This window comes from Nomascus leucogenys, chromosome 17 (assembly GCF_006542625.1).
Source record: "Nomascus leucogenys isolate Asia chromosome 17, Asia_NLE_v1, whole genome shotgun sequence".
Taxonomy (NCBI): domain Eukaryota; kingdom Metazoa; phylum Chordata; class Mammalia; order Primates; family Hylobatidae; genus Nomascus; species Nomascus leucogenys.
In genome coordinates, this window is record NC_044397.1 from 49,336,377 (window position 1) to 49,352,240 (window position 15,864).

The following is a 15,864-nucleotide window of genomic DNA, read 5'->3' on the forward strand; positions in this document are numbered from 1 at the left end:
TTTTTTATTTTTTGTAGGGTCTTGCTATGTTGCCAGGCTGCTCTCAACCTCCTCCTGCCTCGGCTTCCGAAGTGCTGGGATTACAGGTATGCTCCACTGCACCCATCCAATTTTGTCATTCCTTTTTTGTTTTTTGAGACAGGGTCTCACCCTGTCACCCAGGCTAGAGTGCAGTGGCACAGCCATGGCCCACTGCAGCCTTGAACTTCTGGGCTCAAGTGATCATCCTGCCTCAGCCTCCTGAGTAGCTGGGATGACAGGTGGACACCACAATCCCTGAATAATTTTTTAGAGACGGAGCTTTGCCATGTTGCTCAGCTGGTTTTGAACCTCTGTGCTTAAGCAATACTCCTGCCTCGGCCTCCCAAAGTGCTGGGATCACAGGCGTGAGCCACCGCTCCTGGCTGATTTTGTCATTTCTTGAAAATGAGATTGGGAGCTTCCTGAGAAATCTCTTCATTTTACTTTTATGTATTCCTCATTAAACTAGTAGCCCAATGTTCACTACTTAGACAACCCCAACATTGGTTATAAATTATCTAAGCTAACAGTAAAAAGATTCAAAGGCGGCTGGGTGTGGTGGCTCATGCCTGTAATCCCAGCACTTTGGGAGGCTGAGGCGGGTGGATCACCTGAGGTCAGGAGTTTGACACCAGCCTGGCCAACATGGTGAAACCCTGTCTCTACTAAAAATACAAATTAGCTGAGCGTCAGGGTGGACGTCTGTAATCACAGCTACTTGGGAGGCTGAGGCAGGAGAATTGCTTGAACCCGGGAGGCGGAGGTTGCAGTGAGCCAAGATCGCGCCATTGTACTCCAGCCTAGGCGAGACAGCGAGACTCTGTCAAAAAAAAAAAAAAAAGATTCAAAGGCTGGGTGTGGTGACTCATGCCTGTAATCCCAGCACGTTGGGAGGCCTAGGCAGGCAGATCACCTGAGGTTGGGAGTTTGAGACCAGCCTGGCTGGAACGTTTTTTTTTTTTGAGATGGAGTCTTGCTCTGTCATGCCCAGGCTGGAGTACAGTGGCGCGATCTTGGCTCACTGCAACCTCCCGCCTCCCCGGTTCAAGAGGTTCTCCTGTCTCAGCCTCCCGAGTGCTGGGGTTATAGACGCCCACCAACACGCCTGGCCAATTTTTGTATTTTTTAGTAGAGACAGGGTTTTGCCATGCTGGCCAGGCTGGTCTCAAACTCTTGACCTTAGGTGATCCACCCATCTCTGCCTCCCAAAGTGCTGGGATTACAGGCGTGTGTCACCTTTGCGCCTGGCCAAAAAGGTTATTTTTAACCCTTTTTCATTCATCATTCACAATGATGTTTTTTTTTTAGACAATTCACAAAGAGTATGAATTTTTTTTTAAAGACAATCCCTATTTTTAGATCTCAGGAAACTAGGGGTAAAAACTTCAGGACTATATATATATATATATTTTAAAATGGAGTTTCGCTCTGTCACCCAGGCTGGAGTGCAGTCACGTGATCTCAGCTCACTGCAATCTCCACCTCCTGGGTTCAAGTGATTCTTGTGCCTCAGCCTCCTGAGTAGCTGCAATGATAGGTACCATCACCATGCCCAGCTAATTTTTTTGTATTTTTGTAGAGACAGGGTTTCACCGTGTTGCCCAGGCCGGTCTCAAACTCCTGGCCTCAGGTGATCCACCTGCCTCAGCCTCCCAAAGTGCTGGGATTACAGGTGTGAGCCACTGCGCCTGGCCACACTATATTTTTGGTGTAGTTTTTCTTACGTTAGAATGACATGGCAAAGGCAAAGCCCTATGTGAAATGGACACATCTGATATTTATTACACTTGCTATATAGCATTTGATTATATATATACACACACACACACACGTATATATATACTTTATATATATACGTGTGTGTGTGTGTGTCTGTGTGACACACAGGTGACACCTGGGTGACAGAGTGAGACTCTAAGAAAAACAAAACAAAACAATATATATATATATACATATATATATATAGCATTGATTTTAAAATGCTTAGAAATAAAATCCCTGGCCAGGCATGTTGGCTCACACCTGTTATCCCAGCACTCTGGCAGGCCAAGGCAGGAAGATCACTTAAGCCAGGAGTTTAAGATTAGCCTGGGCAACATAGTGAGACCTCGTCTTTACAAAACATAAACAAAATTAGATGGGTGTGGTGGCATGCACCTGCAGTCCCAGCTACTCAGGAGGCTGAGACGGAAAGATTGCTTGAGTCTGGGAGGTCGAGGCTGCAATGAGCTGAGACTGTGCCACTGCATTCCGGTCTGGGTGACAGAGCAAGACCCTGTCTCAAAAAATAAATAAAACCTCTGCTAGTCTCAGAAAATGATGTTAATTCAGGGGAATAAAATGCTGTGGTGGTGTCGGATGCAGTGGCGCACGCCTGTAATCCCAGCTACCAAGGAGGCTGAGGTGGGAGGATTGCTTGAGCCCAGAAGTTCAGGGCTGTGATAAGCTATGATCGCAACACTGCACTCCAGCCTGGGCAACATAGCAAGACCCTGCCTCCAAAAAATAAAAATAAATAATTAAATAAAAATAAAATGCTCTGATATGTTACTGGCAAATCATATAATCTCTGCAAGCCTCAGTTCCCCTATCAGTAAGAAGAACACAATATTTGGTCGGGCATGGTGGTTCATACCTGTGATACCAGCACTTTGGGAGGCCAAAGCGGGGGAGATCGCTTGAGCTCAGGAATTTGAGACCAGCCTGGGCAATATGGCGTAACTCTGCCTCTACCAAACACACAACATCTTAGCTGGGTGTGGTGGAATGCGTCTGTGGTCCCAGCTACTTGGGAGGCTAAGGTGGGAGAATCACTTGAACCCAGAGGGCGGAGGTTGCAGTGAGCTGAGAGCACACCACTGCACTCCAGCCTGGGTGACAGAGTGAGACTCTAAGAAAAACAAAACAAAACAAAACATAATATTTGACTTCACAGGGCTGTTATGAAGATTAAATGAGGTAATGTATGAGGAGCTAGTATATAAAGTATAAAATGATGTTAAAATCTTGGTTATAAGAGTTGTTGATAGTATTATTTGGGGAAATGAAATCAACTCATTGAGCAAGCACCTAGGCTAAAAGGTGGTGCCCATCCTACAGGGATAAGGCATTGTTAAAAGTTTTAAAAGGTTTTTAGTTCTTTATTCACAACTTTTCTTGGGTTTGCACAAAGTTGACAAAACAAGATTGAATGTGTTTTATTATTTCATTTTTATCTTGCAATGAGAGTTGTTTTTGTTTAACTCCTGTATTAAATCTTATGTAGTTCTAAATCAGCTGTTTTTATTTTATTTTATTTATTTATTTTGTAGAGATGGGGTCTCACTATGTTGCCCAGGCTGGTCTCAAACTCCTGTGCTCAAGCCATCTTCCTGCCTCGACCTCCCAAAGTGTTGGGATTATAGGATGAATCAGCTGTCTAAAACAAAAGTATGGCCGGGCACGGTGGCTCACGCCTGTAATCCCAGCACTTTGGGAGGCCGAGGCAGGCAGATCACCTGAGGTCAGGAGTTCGAGACCAGCCTGGCCAACGTGGCAAAACACCGTCTCTACTAAAAATACAAAACTTAGCTGGCATGGTGGCGTGTGCCTGTAATCCCAGCTACTTGGGAGGCTGAGACACGAGAATGGTTTGAACCCGGGAGGCGGATATTGCAGTGAGCCGAGATCATGCCACTGCACTCCAACCTGGGCAACAAGAGCAAAACTCCATCTCAAAAAAAATAAAGAAATAATAAATAAATAAATAAATAAAACAAAAGTACAACCTGAAAAAAAATTAGCACCCTTAATACATACAGCAGGAGGACAGGCTTCCATGTCTGTGGCACCATCTCCGATCATGATTATTTTCTTAAAATGAAATTTTTCCTTTAAAAGTTTAATCACTTTTCCTTTTCCACCAGATTCGGCTGTTGGCTGCGTCTCATCAAAACCTGCATATTCACCTTAAAAGAGCAGTAAAAACAGGGTTAAAGACCCAGAGAAATATCTGACCAGTGCCAGCTTTCTGCATAGATGATATCTTCACTTAAATGTCACTGAGAAGGCTAAAAGTGGCCCTCGGTAAAGTCAGACAGCCTGGATCTCCACACCTGTTCCTGGGAATAAACAAGCTTTGCTTTGCTTTTATTTCCTTTTATGATTATGATTATGATTATAGAAATGGGGTCTTGGTATGTTGCCCAGGTTGCTCTGGAACTCCTAGGCTCATGTGATCTTCCTGCCTCGGCCTCCCAAAGTTCTGGGATTACAGGCATGAGCCACCACACCCTTCCTTAATATATTAAATTTAAAATGTTAATATATTATGTCACCCAAAAGGAAATTCCAGCTTATTTTTGATCAATTATTTCTATTTTTACAGTAGTTACCACACACATTCTTGACTTCTTTTCAATGATCTCTATCTCTAGATCATTCAAGAATGTTCTATTAACATACAGTGGCTCACGCCTGTAATCCCAACACTCTGGGAGGCCGAGGCGGGTGGATCATCTGAGGCCAGGAGTTTGAGACCAGCCTGACCAACATGGTGAAACCCCGACTCTACTAAAAAAAATACAAAAATTAGCCAGGTGTGGTGGTGGGCGCCTGTAATCCCAGCTACTCGGGAGGCTGAGGCAGGAGAATCGCTCACACCCAGGAGGCAGAGGCTGCAGTGAGCCGAGATGGAGCCACTGCACTTCAGCCAGAACAACGGAGTGAGACCCTGTCTCAAAAAAAAAAAAAAAAAAAAAAAATATATATATATATATATATATCGCTATCAGTCACTCCTTGATATAACTGGCGATCTGAGATAATATAACAGCTGTGGCACTGCTGCGGACCAGAGAGAGGACAGGAGGCTTCCCCAAGGGCTGTAGTTCAGTAATCCGTTAACAAAAAAGTCTCCCTTCTAAAGTCTCTGTCTTGCTTTTTTTTTTTTTTTTTAAAGACAGAGTCTCACTCTGTCACCCAGGCTGGAAGTGCAGTGGCGAGATCTCAGCTCACTGCAGCCTCCGCCTCCCAGCTTCAAGTGATTCTCCTGCCTCAGCCTCCCAAGTAGCTGGGACTATAGGCATGTGCCACCACACCCAGCTAATTTTTGTAGTTTCTTTTTTTTTAGCAGAGTTGGGGTTTCACCATGTTGGCCAGGCTGGTCTTGAACTCCTGACCTCAAATAATCATCCTGCCTCAGGTTCCCAAAGTGCTGGGATTACAGGCGTGAGCCACTGTGCCCAGCCAAAAGTCTCCTTCTTGAGTCTAAATTGCTTCAAATGCACAGAAGCTCCCATAAAGTTGAAATATATAGCAAAGTAAGTCATAGGGGGCTTCGTAGGAATTAATGTTTCACGAAATGCAGACATTTATGTACAGACAGGTGATGCTATAGATACCAAAGCTAGGACAGGTGATGACCTAAGTCTATTTCGCTGAGCAAAGGGTACCAAAGGGCAAAAGACATCAATTAAGAGAACCATTCATCTCAATATTTAACTCTGATGTGACTTCAAGTTGCATTCCAAAAGACATTACCCAGAATACTGAATAATGAAACTGCTAAGAAAAGGAACATGTTACTATTAACATCTTACCGTGAAAGTAGAATTTCAGCCTATTGGCAAATACATTGGTTGCTGGGATATTGAGCTTTGAAGCAACATGCTCTACAATACTCCTAAAGCCACCAGATATTAGGAAAACCTGAACATTTCGCTCCTGTAGGCGACTTACCAGCTCCCTGCAAAAATAAAATATAAAACACCAAACATTGAGTAATACAAAAAGAAAAAAAAATGAAACATGAAGAGGCAACTAAGATATATTTTCTTCTTCTGAATGCATTTGCCTGAGGTATACTTGACAAGGTATACTGCCTGGGAAGTTAATGTTTTATATATGTTTTTCTTTTTCTTTTTTTTTGAGATGGAGTCTCGCTCTGTCGCCCAGGCTGGAGTGCAGTGGTGCGATCTCGGCTCACTGCAACCTCTTCCTACTGGGTTCAAGCGATTCTCTTGCGTCAGCTTCCCAAGTAGCTGGGACAACAGATGTGCACCATCACGCCCAGCTAATTTTTGTATTTTTAGTAGACATGGGGTTTCACCATGTTGGCCAGGATGGTCTCGATTTCTTGACCTTGTGGTCCGCCTGCTTCGGTCTTCCAAAGTGCTGAAATTACAGGCGTAAGCCACCGCGCCTGGCCAACTTTTTTTGTATTTTTAGTAGAGATGGGGTTTCACCATGTTGGCCAGGCTGGTCTTGAACTCCTGACCTCAGGTGATCTGCCCGCCTTGGCCTTCCAAAGTGCTGGGATTACATGCATGAGCCACCATGCCCAGCCTTATATATGTTTTTCTAAATGCACTTAGAAACCAATGGGTAGGGTTTGGCTACTTTAGGAAACCGTTCCAGAACTCTATTCTGCCCATGGACCCAGAAAAACACAAGGTGAGGACAAACAAGGAAAGCTTAGGTTTTCTCTGGAGAAAGAGGAAAGGCAGAAACAGACAGGACCAGACAACCGGCCACACAAGACCACGTGTAAGTGCCAAAAGAACCACACTGCCCATGCCTTTAAATCCAGCAGTTTGGGAGTCCAAGGTAGAAAATCACTTGAGGCCAGGAGCTTGAGAACAGCCTGGGCAACATAGCAAGACCCCTATCTCTACAAAAAATATTTTAAAGGCTGGGTATAGTGGCTCAAACCTATAATTCCAATACTTTGGGAGGCTGAGGTGGGAAAATTGATCATTTGAACCCACAAGTTCAAGACCAGCCTGGGCAACATAGTGAGACCCTGTGTCTATAGAAAATTAAAAAAAAATAATTAGGCATGGTGGCCTACGTCTGTAGTCCCAGCTACTTAGGAAGCTGAGGCAGGAGGATCCCTTGAGCCCAGAAGGCTGATGCTGCAGTGAGCTGTATTCATGCCACTGCACTCCAGCCTGGGTGACAAAGCAAGACCCTGTCTCTCAAAAAAACTTTTTTTTAAAAATTAGCTGGGCATGGTGGCATGCACCTGTAGTCCCCACTACTAAGGAGGCTAAGGTGGGAGGGCCACTTGACCCCAGGAGTTCAACGCTGTAGTAAGCCATGATTACACCACTGTACTCCAACATGGGCAACAGAATGAGACGCTGACTCTAAAAAAAGTAATAATAGGCCGGGTGCAGTGGCTCACAGCTATAATCCCAGCACTTTGGGAGGACCAGGCAGGCAGATCACTTGAGGTCAAGAGTTCAAGACCAGTGTGGCCAACATGGCGAAACCCATCTCTACTAAAAATGCAAAAATTACCTAGGTGTGCTGGTGGGCACCTGTAATCCCAGCTACTCGGGAGGCTGAGGCAGGACAATTGCGTGAATCTGGGAGGCAGAAGTTGCAGTGAGCTGAGATTGCACCACTGCACTCCAGCCTGAGTGACAGAGCGAGACTCCATCTTGAAAAAATAAATAAAATTTAAAAAAATAATTAAAAAATTAAAATGAAAATAAATAAACCACCCAGAGGGCGCTCTAAAGGAATAGTTAGATGCTCTCAGGAGGATGTGCCCCTCAACATTGGTGCTGAAATACACCTAGAGCAGGGGCTCCTCTTACCTTATGCCGGGGGTCAGGTGTGGGGGTTGCTCTGTTATGAGTCTCTGCACATGCTCCCTGGAGGGCTGGATGAGGGCTAAGCGCTCTGTGAGAGCAGCTTTGAAAGGCACTGCCCCGCCCATGGCTCGCCGTGTCCTAGGAGGGAGACCCAACAGTCAGGCCAGCCAGGTCCGATGTCCTCGAGGTTAACATGCCTTACTGCCCTGGGTCTGCACGACATCCACCAAAAGGAAGATGCTACCAAGAACCCCAGTGTGCAACAGACAGGCTTTGCTACTAGCAGAGCAAGGCCTTGGAGTAAACTTTTGAAGGATTGCTTGAAAATAACATTAACAGGCTGGGTGCAGTGACTCATGCCTATAATCCCAAACACTTTGGGAAGCTGAGGTGGGCAGATCACCTGAAGCCAGGAGTTTTGAGACCAGCCTGGCCAACATGGCGAAACCCCATCTCTACGAAAAAAATGCAAAAATTAGCCTGGCCTGGTGGTGCGTGCCTGTAATCCTAGCTACTTAGGAGGCTGAGGCAGGAGAATTGCTGGAACCCAGGAGGCGGAGGTTGCAGTGAGCCAAGATCTCACCACTGCACCCCAGCCTGGATGACAGAGTTAGATTCCATCTAAAAAAAAAAAAAGGCACATAGCCTATCCATAGGTATTTTTCTTGCAAGCTGTGAGCTGTCATAAATCAAGAAAGAGACCAAAGGTTAAACATTCTTCCATGAAAGGCAGTTGAAAATGAAACAGTGTCCGGGTGCAACAGCTCATGCCTGTAATCCCAGCACTTTGGTAGCCCAAGGTGGGCAGATCACGAGGTCAGGAGTTCGAGACCAACCTGGCCAACATGGTGAAACCCCATCTCTACTAAAAATACAAAAATCAGCTGGGCGTGGTGGCGTGCGCCTGTAATCCCAGCTACTCAAGAGGCTGAGGCAGGAGAATTGCTTGAATCCAGGAGGCAGAGGTTGCAGTGAGCCGAGATTGTGTCACTGCACTCCAGCCTGGGCAACAAAACGAGACTCTGCTTCGAAAAAAAAAAAAAAGAAAATGACATGGTGCATGACTGGGGGACTGAGACTGCAGAGGGAGGTGCCCAGCTGCAGGGCGGGAGGGTAGGAGGGAGGGCAGGAGGGAGAGAGGGGCTCTGACCCAGGATCCACCAAGAGACTCTGAACCTTTCCAGGGAACCACTAAGGCCACACTTTCAACCATGACACAAAGCCACTGGACACTTGGGCCCTGCCCCCCAGGCCATCTTCTTTAGTTAGTGACGGTCGTCATTCCCCGATCAAGCTAAGAACATGTCTTATCCATGTTTGTTTGCCATAAATATTTATATAAATGAATGAATATGTCAAATTCTGCACTAAGGGATGAAAGAAAAAGCCTAGTGCTCATGTTCCATAGCCAGGGTCTAGCACTTCATCCAAAACAGTCACTCTTTAGAAAGTCTTTATCATTTCATAAAGTGAATAAATGCTATCCCTACATTTCTGACACCGCATCCTCAACGCCACAGATTTTGGCTAGCTCATCGATTCCTTCTTCTCTGATGACTGTGCTGTCAACATCAAAACACACAGCATCTGCTGAGTAGAAAAGCTTCCTCAGCTCTGAGTGGGAGACCATCGTTGGAAGAATTTTCCTCCTACAAGAAAAAAGATAAATGTATTTAAAAGATAAATGTATTTAAAGACATCAAATAAAATTATGAAAAGATCCCACCTTGCCTACTAAGCCAATCTAATTTGTGTCAAAGTCAGTGCAGGCCACATAAGAGTGTACTCACAGATTCATTTGTTTTTCCTTTTCTTTTTGTTTACTTCCCACAGTACACCAGTTTCTTCTTTCTTTCTTTCTTTTTTTTAGGTGGAGTTTTACTCTGTTGCCCAGGCTGGAGGGCAGTGGTCAAATATATATACATATTTGACCTAATTGTAGCGAGGAAGCAAGCATTAAAGTGGAGGTGTGCATAAGGCTCTATGGGAACACAGGAAAAATGTTTAGCCTTATCTATGAAACAGGGCTTCAGACTGGGCGCAGTGGCTCATCCCTGTAATCCCAGCACTTTGGGAGGCTAAGGCAGGAGGAGAATTTTTTGAGGCCAGGAGTTCAAGACCAGCATGGGCAACATAGAGAGACCAAGTCTCTACTAAAAATAATAATACAAAAAATTAGCTGTGTGTAGTGGTGCACACCTGTAATCCCAGCTACTTGGGAGACTGAAGCAGGAGAATTACTTGAACCCAGGAGGTAGAGCTGCAGTGAGCTGAGATCGTGCCACTGCACTCCAGCCTGGGCAACAGAGCAAGACCCTGACTCTAACTAAAAGAAAAAAAAAGAAGGCTTCAAGGAGGCACAGGTATTTGAGCTGAATCTGACAGGTAAGTGGCCCTCTGAGTGGGTTGTCAAAGGGCAGGGCATTGATTTGGCATGTGCTGGGAGGAGAGGGATGGGGGTGGAGACAGGGAGGCTTGTGATGGCAGAGGGAGGAGTGTGAGCAAAGACAAGGAGGAGGAAACAGATGACCTGCTGGAAGCTACCCCATGGCTTGGCCCAGGGGCCTGGCTGGGCATCAGGAGTTCAGACTAAGCAGGTCCTAGGGCCAGGCTAAGGAGTTTAGACTTTAACTTCCAGATACTGGGAAAGGCTTTAAGCCTCAGGAAAAAGGTCAGAGCTAAATATGAGGGCTAAACATACACAATGTCGCCAATGTACAGGGGCTAGTTGAAGACATGGTCTGATTAAAGTCCAGGAAGAGGCTGGGTGTGGTGGCTCATGCCTGTAATCCCAGCACTCTGGGAGGCTGAGGCGGGAGGATCACTTGAAGCCAGGAGTTCAAGACCATCCTGGCCAACATGGCAAAACCCCATCTCTACTAAAAAAATAAAAATTAGCTGGGCAGGATGGCGTGCACCTGTAGTCCCAGCTACTCAGAAGGCTGAGGCAGGAGAATCTCTTGAACCTGGGAGGCAGAGATTGCAGTGAGCCAAGATCATGCCACCGCACTCCAGCATGGGGCCACAGTACGAGACCCTGTCTCAAGAAAAGAAAAAATCATAAAAATAAAGTCCAGGGAGAATAGAGAGAGGGAGAAGAAATGAATGCTAAGGATAGAGCCTGCAGGACCACCACCTTTACGTCCTGACTTGAGCCTGGGAAGGAGAAGGAAAATGGAAGGTACAGGAAGAAACTCTGGGAGGCACACTGCTACAGAAGCTGCAAAGGACAGAGAGTCAAAACCAATTTTTTTTTTTTTTTTTTTTTTTTTTAGACAAGTTCTCGCTCTGTCACCCACGCTGGAGTGCAGTGGTACAATCATGGCTCACTGCAGCCTCCCAAATCCAGGGCTCAAGTGATCCTCCTGCCTCAGTCTCCCAAGTAGCTGGGACTACAGATGCGCACCACTATGTCTGGCTACTTTTTAAATTTTTTTTTGAAGAGATGGGGGTCTTGCTATGTTGCCCAGACTGGTCTTCAACTCCTGGACTCAAGCAATCCTCCCACCTGGGTCTCCCAAATTGCTGGGATTACAGACATGAACCCCCATGCCTGGCCTTTATTTTTTAGAAAATCTTTGGACTAGAATTAGGATGAAAGGGACCCTCAAGATTGCCTAGACCAGCCTCCCATCAGAGACTAATATGTCATATACAAGGCTGCATAGATGATGTAAGTAATCTATATTTAGAATAGACTGTGGTTAAAAACAGACTCAAAGCAGCTGAACAACCCACTGCTCAACTGATTTCCAACCAATGCAGTTGGCAGAATAATGCCATTTAAAGTTGACCTGGAAAAAAAAATATTTTAAGTCAGGGGTCAGCAAACTATAGCTTGTAGGCCAAATCCACCCTGCCACCTGGTTTGGTATGGCTCACAAGTAAGAATGATTTTTACATTTTATTTTACTTTGCTTTTTTTTTGTTTGTTTGTTTGAGACAGAGTCTGGCTCTGTCTCCCAGGCTGGAGTGCAGTGGTGCGATCTCCACTCACCGCAAGCTCCGCCTCCTGGGTTCACGCCATTCTCCTGCCTCAGCCTCTCCAAGTAGCTGGGACTACAGGTGCCTGCCACCACGCCCGGCTAATTTTTTGTATTTTTAGTAGAGACGGGGTTTCACCATGGTCTTGATCTCCTGACCTCATGATCCACCCGCCTCGGCCTCCCAAAGTGCTGGGATTACAAGCGTGAGCCACTGCGCCCGGCCTACTGTACTTTTTTTGAGACAGGATCTCATTCTGTCACCCAGGCTGGAGTGCAGTGGTGCCATCATAGCTCACTGCAGCCTCAAACTCCTGGGCTCAAGTGATCCTTCCATCTTGGCCTCTTGAGTAGCTGGGACTACAGGTGTGAGCCACCATGCCTGGCTGATTTTTACATTTTAAACAGTTGAAAAAAAAAAATCAAAAGAAGAAGAATATTTTTTGACATGTAAAAACTAATGAAATTCAAATTTCAGGCTGGTTGCAGTGGCTCATGCCTGTAATTCTAGCACTTCGGGAGGCTGAGGTGGGAGGATTACTTGAAGCCAGGAGTTCAGCACCAATCTGGGCAACATACCAAGACCTCATCTCTACAAAAGTATTTTTAAAATTAGCCAGGTGTAGTGGCATGCACCTACAGACCTAGCTACTCAAGAGGGTGAGGCAGAAGGATTGCTTGAGCACAGGAGTTTGAGGCTGCAGTGAGCTACGATGATGACACTGCACTGCAGCCTGGGTGACAGAGTGAGACCCTGTCTCAAAAGTAATAATAATAAATAAAAATGAAATTCAAATTTCAGGGTCTATTAATAAATCTTTTTTTTTTTTTTTTTTTTTTTTGAGAAGGAGTCTCTCTCTGTCACCCAGGCTGGAGGGCAGTGGCACAATCTTGACTCACTGCAACCTCTGCCTCCCAGGTTTAAGCAATTCTCCTGCCTCAGCCTCCCAAGTAGCTGGGATTATAGGTGCATGCCACCACGCTCAGCTAATTTTTGCATTTTTAGTAGAGATGGGGTTTCACCATGTTGGCCAGTCTGGTCTCGAACTCCTGACCTCAAATGATCCTCCTGCCTCGGCCTCCCAAAGAGCTGGGATTACAGATGTGAGCCACCATGCCCTACCAGAGCCACCGTACCCGGCCATTAACATAATGTCTTTATTACATAATTTATGCCCTTCATAATCTGGCTCCTATGCCTATGTATTTTACCAACCTCATTCCGCACAAATACATATACGCACACACACATTTTTACACACGCACATTATTCACATGCACGCGCGCGCATTTTTTTTTATTTTGAGTTAGGGCCTCACTCTGTCACCCAGGCTGGAGTTCAGTGGTGCAATCTCAGCTCACTGCAACCTCTGCCTCCCTGGCTCAAGCGGTTCTCCCACTTCAGCCTCCTGAGCAGTTGGGACTACAGGCAGGCATGATGTCTGGCTAGTTTTTTGTATTTAGTAGAGATGGTGTTTTACCATGTTGCCCAGGGTGGTCTCAAACTTTTGGGCTAAAATGATCCATGGGACTTGGCCTCCCAAAGTGCTGGAACTACAGGTGTGAGCAACCACGCCTGGTGACTCACACCATTTATGGCTCAAGGAATACTAAGGGGTTTTTTTTTGAGACGGAGTCTTGCTCTGTCACCCAGGCTGGAGTGTAGTGCAATGGCGCAATCTCGGCTCACCGCAACCTCCCCATCCCGGGTTTAAGCAATTCTCCTCCCTCAGCGTTCTGAGTAGTTGAGACTATAGGCACATGCCACCACATCCGGCTAATTTTTGTATTTTGACTAGAGACGGGGTTTCACCATGTTGCCCAGGCTGGTCTCGAACTCCTGACCTCAGGCAATCCACCTGCCTTGGCCTCCCAAAGTGCTGGGATTATAGGCATGAGCCACCGCACCCGGCCTATGTCATGTGTTTTTATTCCTCTACACTCTTTCAAATGCTGCTCTCTGCCTGGAATCACCATATCCCCCATGTCATGAAAAAAGTCCTACTTCTTCATGGTGCAGATCAAGTGGTCTCCCCTATACTACATTATTTCCTCCCCATCAACCCAGAAAATCAGTCAGTCAAGAAGAAAATCCATTGAATTATCTTCTGTCTCTGCACCCAGCACCCAATAGGTGTTAAATGTTTCATGAATTAAATATTTTATGAATTAAATAGAGTTGAACCTAAGCAGTTATTAACAACTCAACAAGGGGCCAGCTGCAGTGGCTCACACTTGTAATCTCAGCACTCTGGGAGGCCAAGGCAGGAGGATCACTTGAGGTCAGGAGTTCGAGACCAGCCTGGCCAACATGGTGAAACCCCATTTCTTCTAAAAATACAAAAATTAGCCGGGCATGGTGGCAGCCACCTGTAATCCCAGCTACTTGGGACGGAGAGGCAGGAGAATCGCTTGAATGCGGGAGAATTGCTTGAATCTGGGAGGTGGAGACGTGGAGACTGCAGTGAGCCGAGATTGCACCACTGCACTGCACTGCACTGCAGCCTGGGTGACAGAACGAGACTCCATCTCAAAAAAAAAAAAGAACTCAACAAGGGCCAGCATAGTGGCTGATGCCTGTTCCCAGGACTTTGGGCGGCCAAGACAGGCGGGTTGCTTAAGGCTAGGAGTTCGAGACCAGCCTGGCCAACATGTTGAAACCCTGTCTCTATAAAAAAAAAAAAAAAAAAGATAAAAAATAAAAAGAAACCAGTCATTTGGCTTTGGTCCAGCAGGAATCAAGCTAATTCATACTACATGCCCAGGCAGGCTCACTGTAAAGATCCTGAAGTCAGCAGTCTATCAGCAGAGAAGCAGCACTTACTGTAGTGCAATTCCACTAAGAACGGAGAATAAACCATAGGTGAGTGAAGAGGAAGCCAGAAACAGACAAATCGTGTAAGAGGAGCTAAAATGAGATAAGTGGGACAAGCTAAATAACTTTTTAAGAAGGTACATGAGAAGGCCGGGTGCGGTGGCTCATGCCTGTAATCCCAGCACTTTGGGAGGCTGAGGCGGGTAGATCACCTGAGGTCGGGAGTTCGAGACCAGCCTGACCAACATGAAGAAACCCCGTCTCTACTAAAAATACAAAATTAGCTGGGCATGGTGCCACATGCCTGTCATCCCAGCTACTCAGGAGGCTGAGGCAAGAGAATCACTTGAACCTGGGAGGCAGAGGTTGCAGCGAGCCGAGATTGTGCTATTGCACTCCAGCCTGGGCAACAAGAGCGAAACTGCGTCTCAACAACAACAAAAAAGAAGATGCATGAGGCAACACAACATAACTAAGAATGGGCAATGCTCCTGAGAATGACTGATTGGCACCAGAACCTCAAAGTCTGTCTCCAGGGACCCTGACACAAGACCCAAAGAGGAACGCATAATGCATGGGTGCCATCTTCAAGAGGCTTCCAGTCTTGTCGAAATGATTAGACAAATAATTACTGGCCATGTTTGAAAAACCAGTTACTTTGGCCGGGAGCAGTGGCTCATGCCTGTAATCCCAGCACTTTGGGAGGCCAAGGCAGGCGAATCACAAGGTCAGGAGTTCGAGACCAGCCTGGCCTGGTAAAACCCCATCTCTACTAAAAGTACAAAAATTAGTCGGGTGCCTGTAATCCCAGCTACTCAGGATGCTGAGGCGGGAGAATCACTTGAACCCGGGAGGCAGAGGTTGCAGTGAGCCGAGACACCACTGCACTCCAGCCTGGGCGACAAGAGCAAGACTCCATCTCAAAAAAAAAAAAAAAAAAAAAAAAAAGGCAAACCAGGTATTTGAACCTCTTTCCAACCACTGACACTAGCAATAGCTTCAATGAGATTGGCCGGGCACAGTGGCTCACACTTGTAATAATCCCAGCACTTTGGGAGGCTAAGACAGCAGGATCACTTGAGCCCAGGAGTTTGAGATCAGTTCTTGAGAACATAGCAAGATTCTTTCTCTAAAAAAAAAAAAAAAAATGTGGGGCATGGTGGTGCATGCCTGTGGTCCCAGATACCCAAGAGCCTATGGCGGGAGGATGGCTTGAGCCCAGGAGTTCAAGGGTGCAGTGAGCTGAGATCAGGCCACAGCACTCCAGCCGGGGTGACAGAGTGAGACCCTGTCTCCAAAGAAAAAGCAAGACCATCAGCCTTGAGTTTGAAAGGAAATGTACATTTCCTCCACTAAAAGTGAGAACTGATTTACACATCCCCAGCTGAACACTAGACCTGACTTACAGCTCAGAATTGTTGACACCTGCCTCCTGGGTTGTAATGTGTCCCAAGGAGAAAATAGA

The 15,864-nt window shown here is 46.1% G+C and overlaps 1 protein-coding gene across 6 annotated transcripts in view; it reads right to left on the reverse strand.

Annotated features, from left to right (window-relative positions):
* Nucleotides 1-15,864, reverse strand: part of PSPH (phosphoserine phosphatase) — a 39,809-nt gene that overhangs the window by 1,011 nt on the left and 22,934 nt on the right. For 5 of the 6 annotated variants that reach the window (XM_030796602.1, XM_030796604.1, XM_030796603.1 and 2 more), the window contains 4 exons: nucleotides 9,092-9,250; nucleotides 7,605-7,739; nucleotides 5,601-5,746; nucleotides 3,820-3,968 (listed from right to left, as the gene is read on the reverse strand). In XM_030796602.1, the coding sequence (XP_030652462.1) occupies nucleotides 3,820-3,968; nucleotides 5,601-5,746; nucleotides 7,605-7,739; nucleotides 9,092-9,231 (570 nt within the window). In that variant the 5' untranslated portion in view covers nucleotides 9,232-9,250. The remainder of the gene's footprint in view (nucleotides 1-3,819; nucleotides 3,969-5,600; nucleotides 5,747-7,604; nucleotides 7,740-9,091; nucleotides 9,251-15,864) is intronic. The other variant, XM_030796607.1, reaches the window with a different exon arrangement.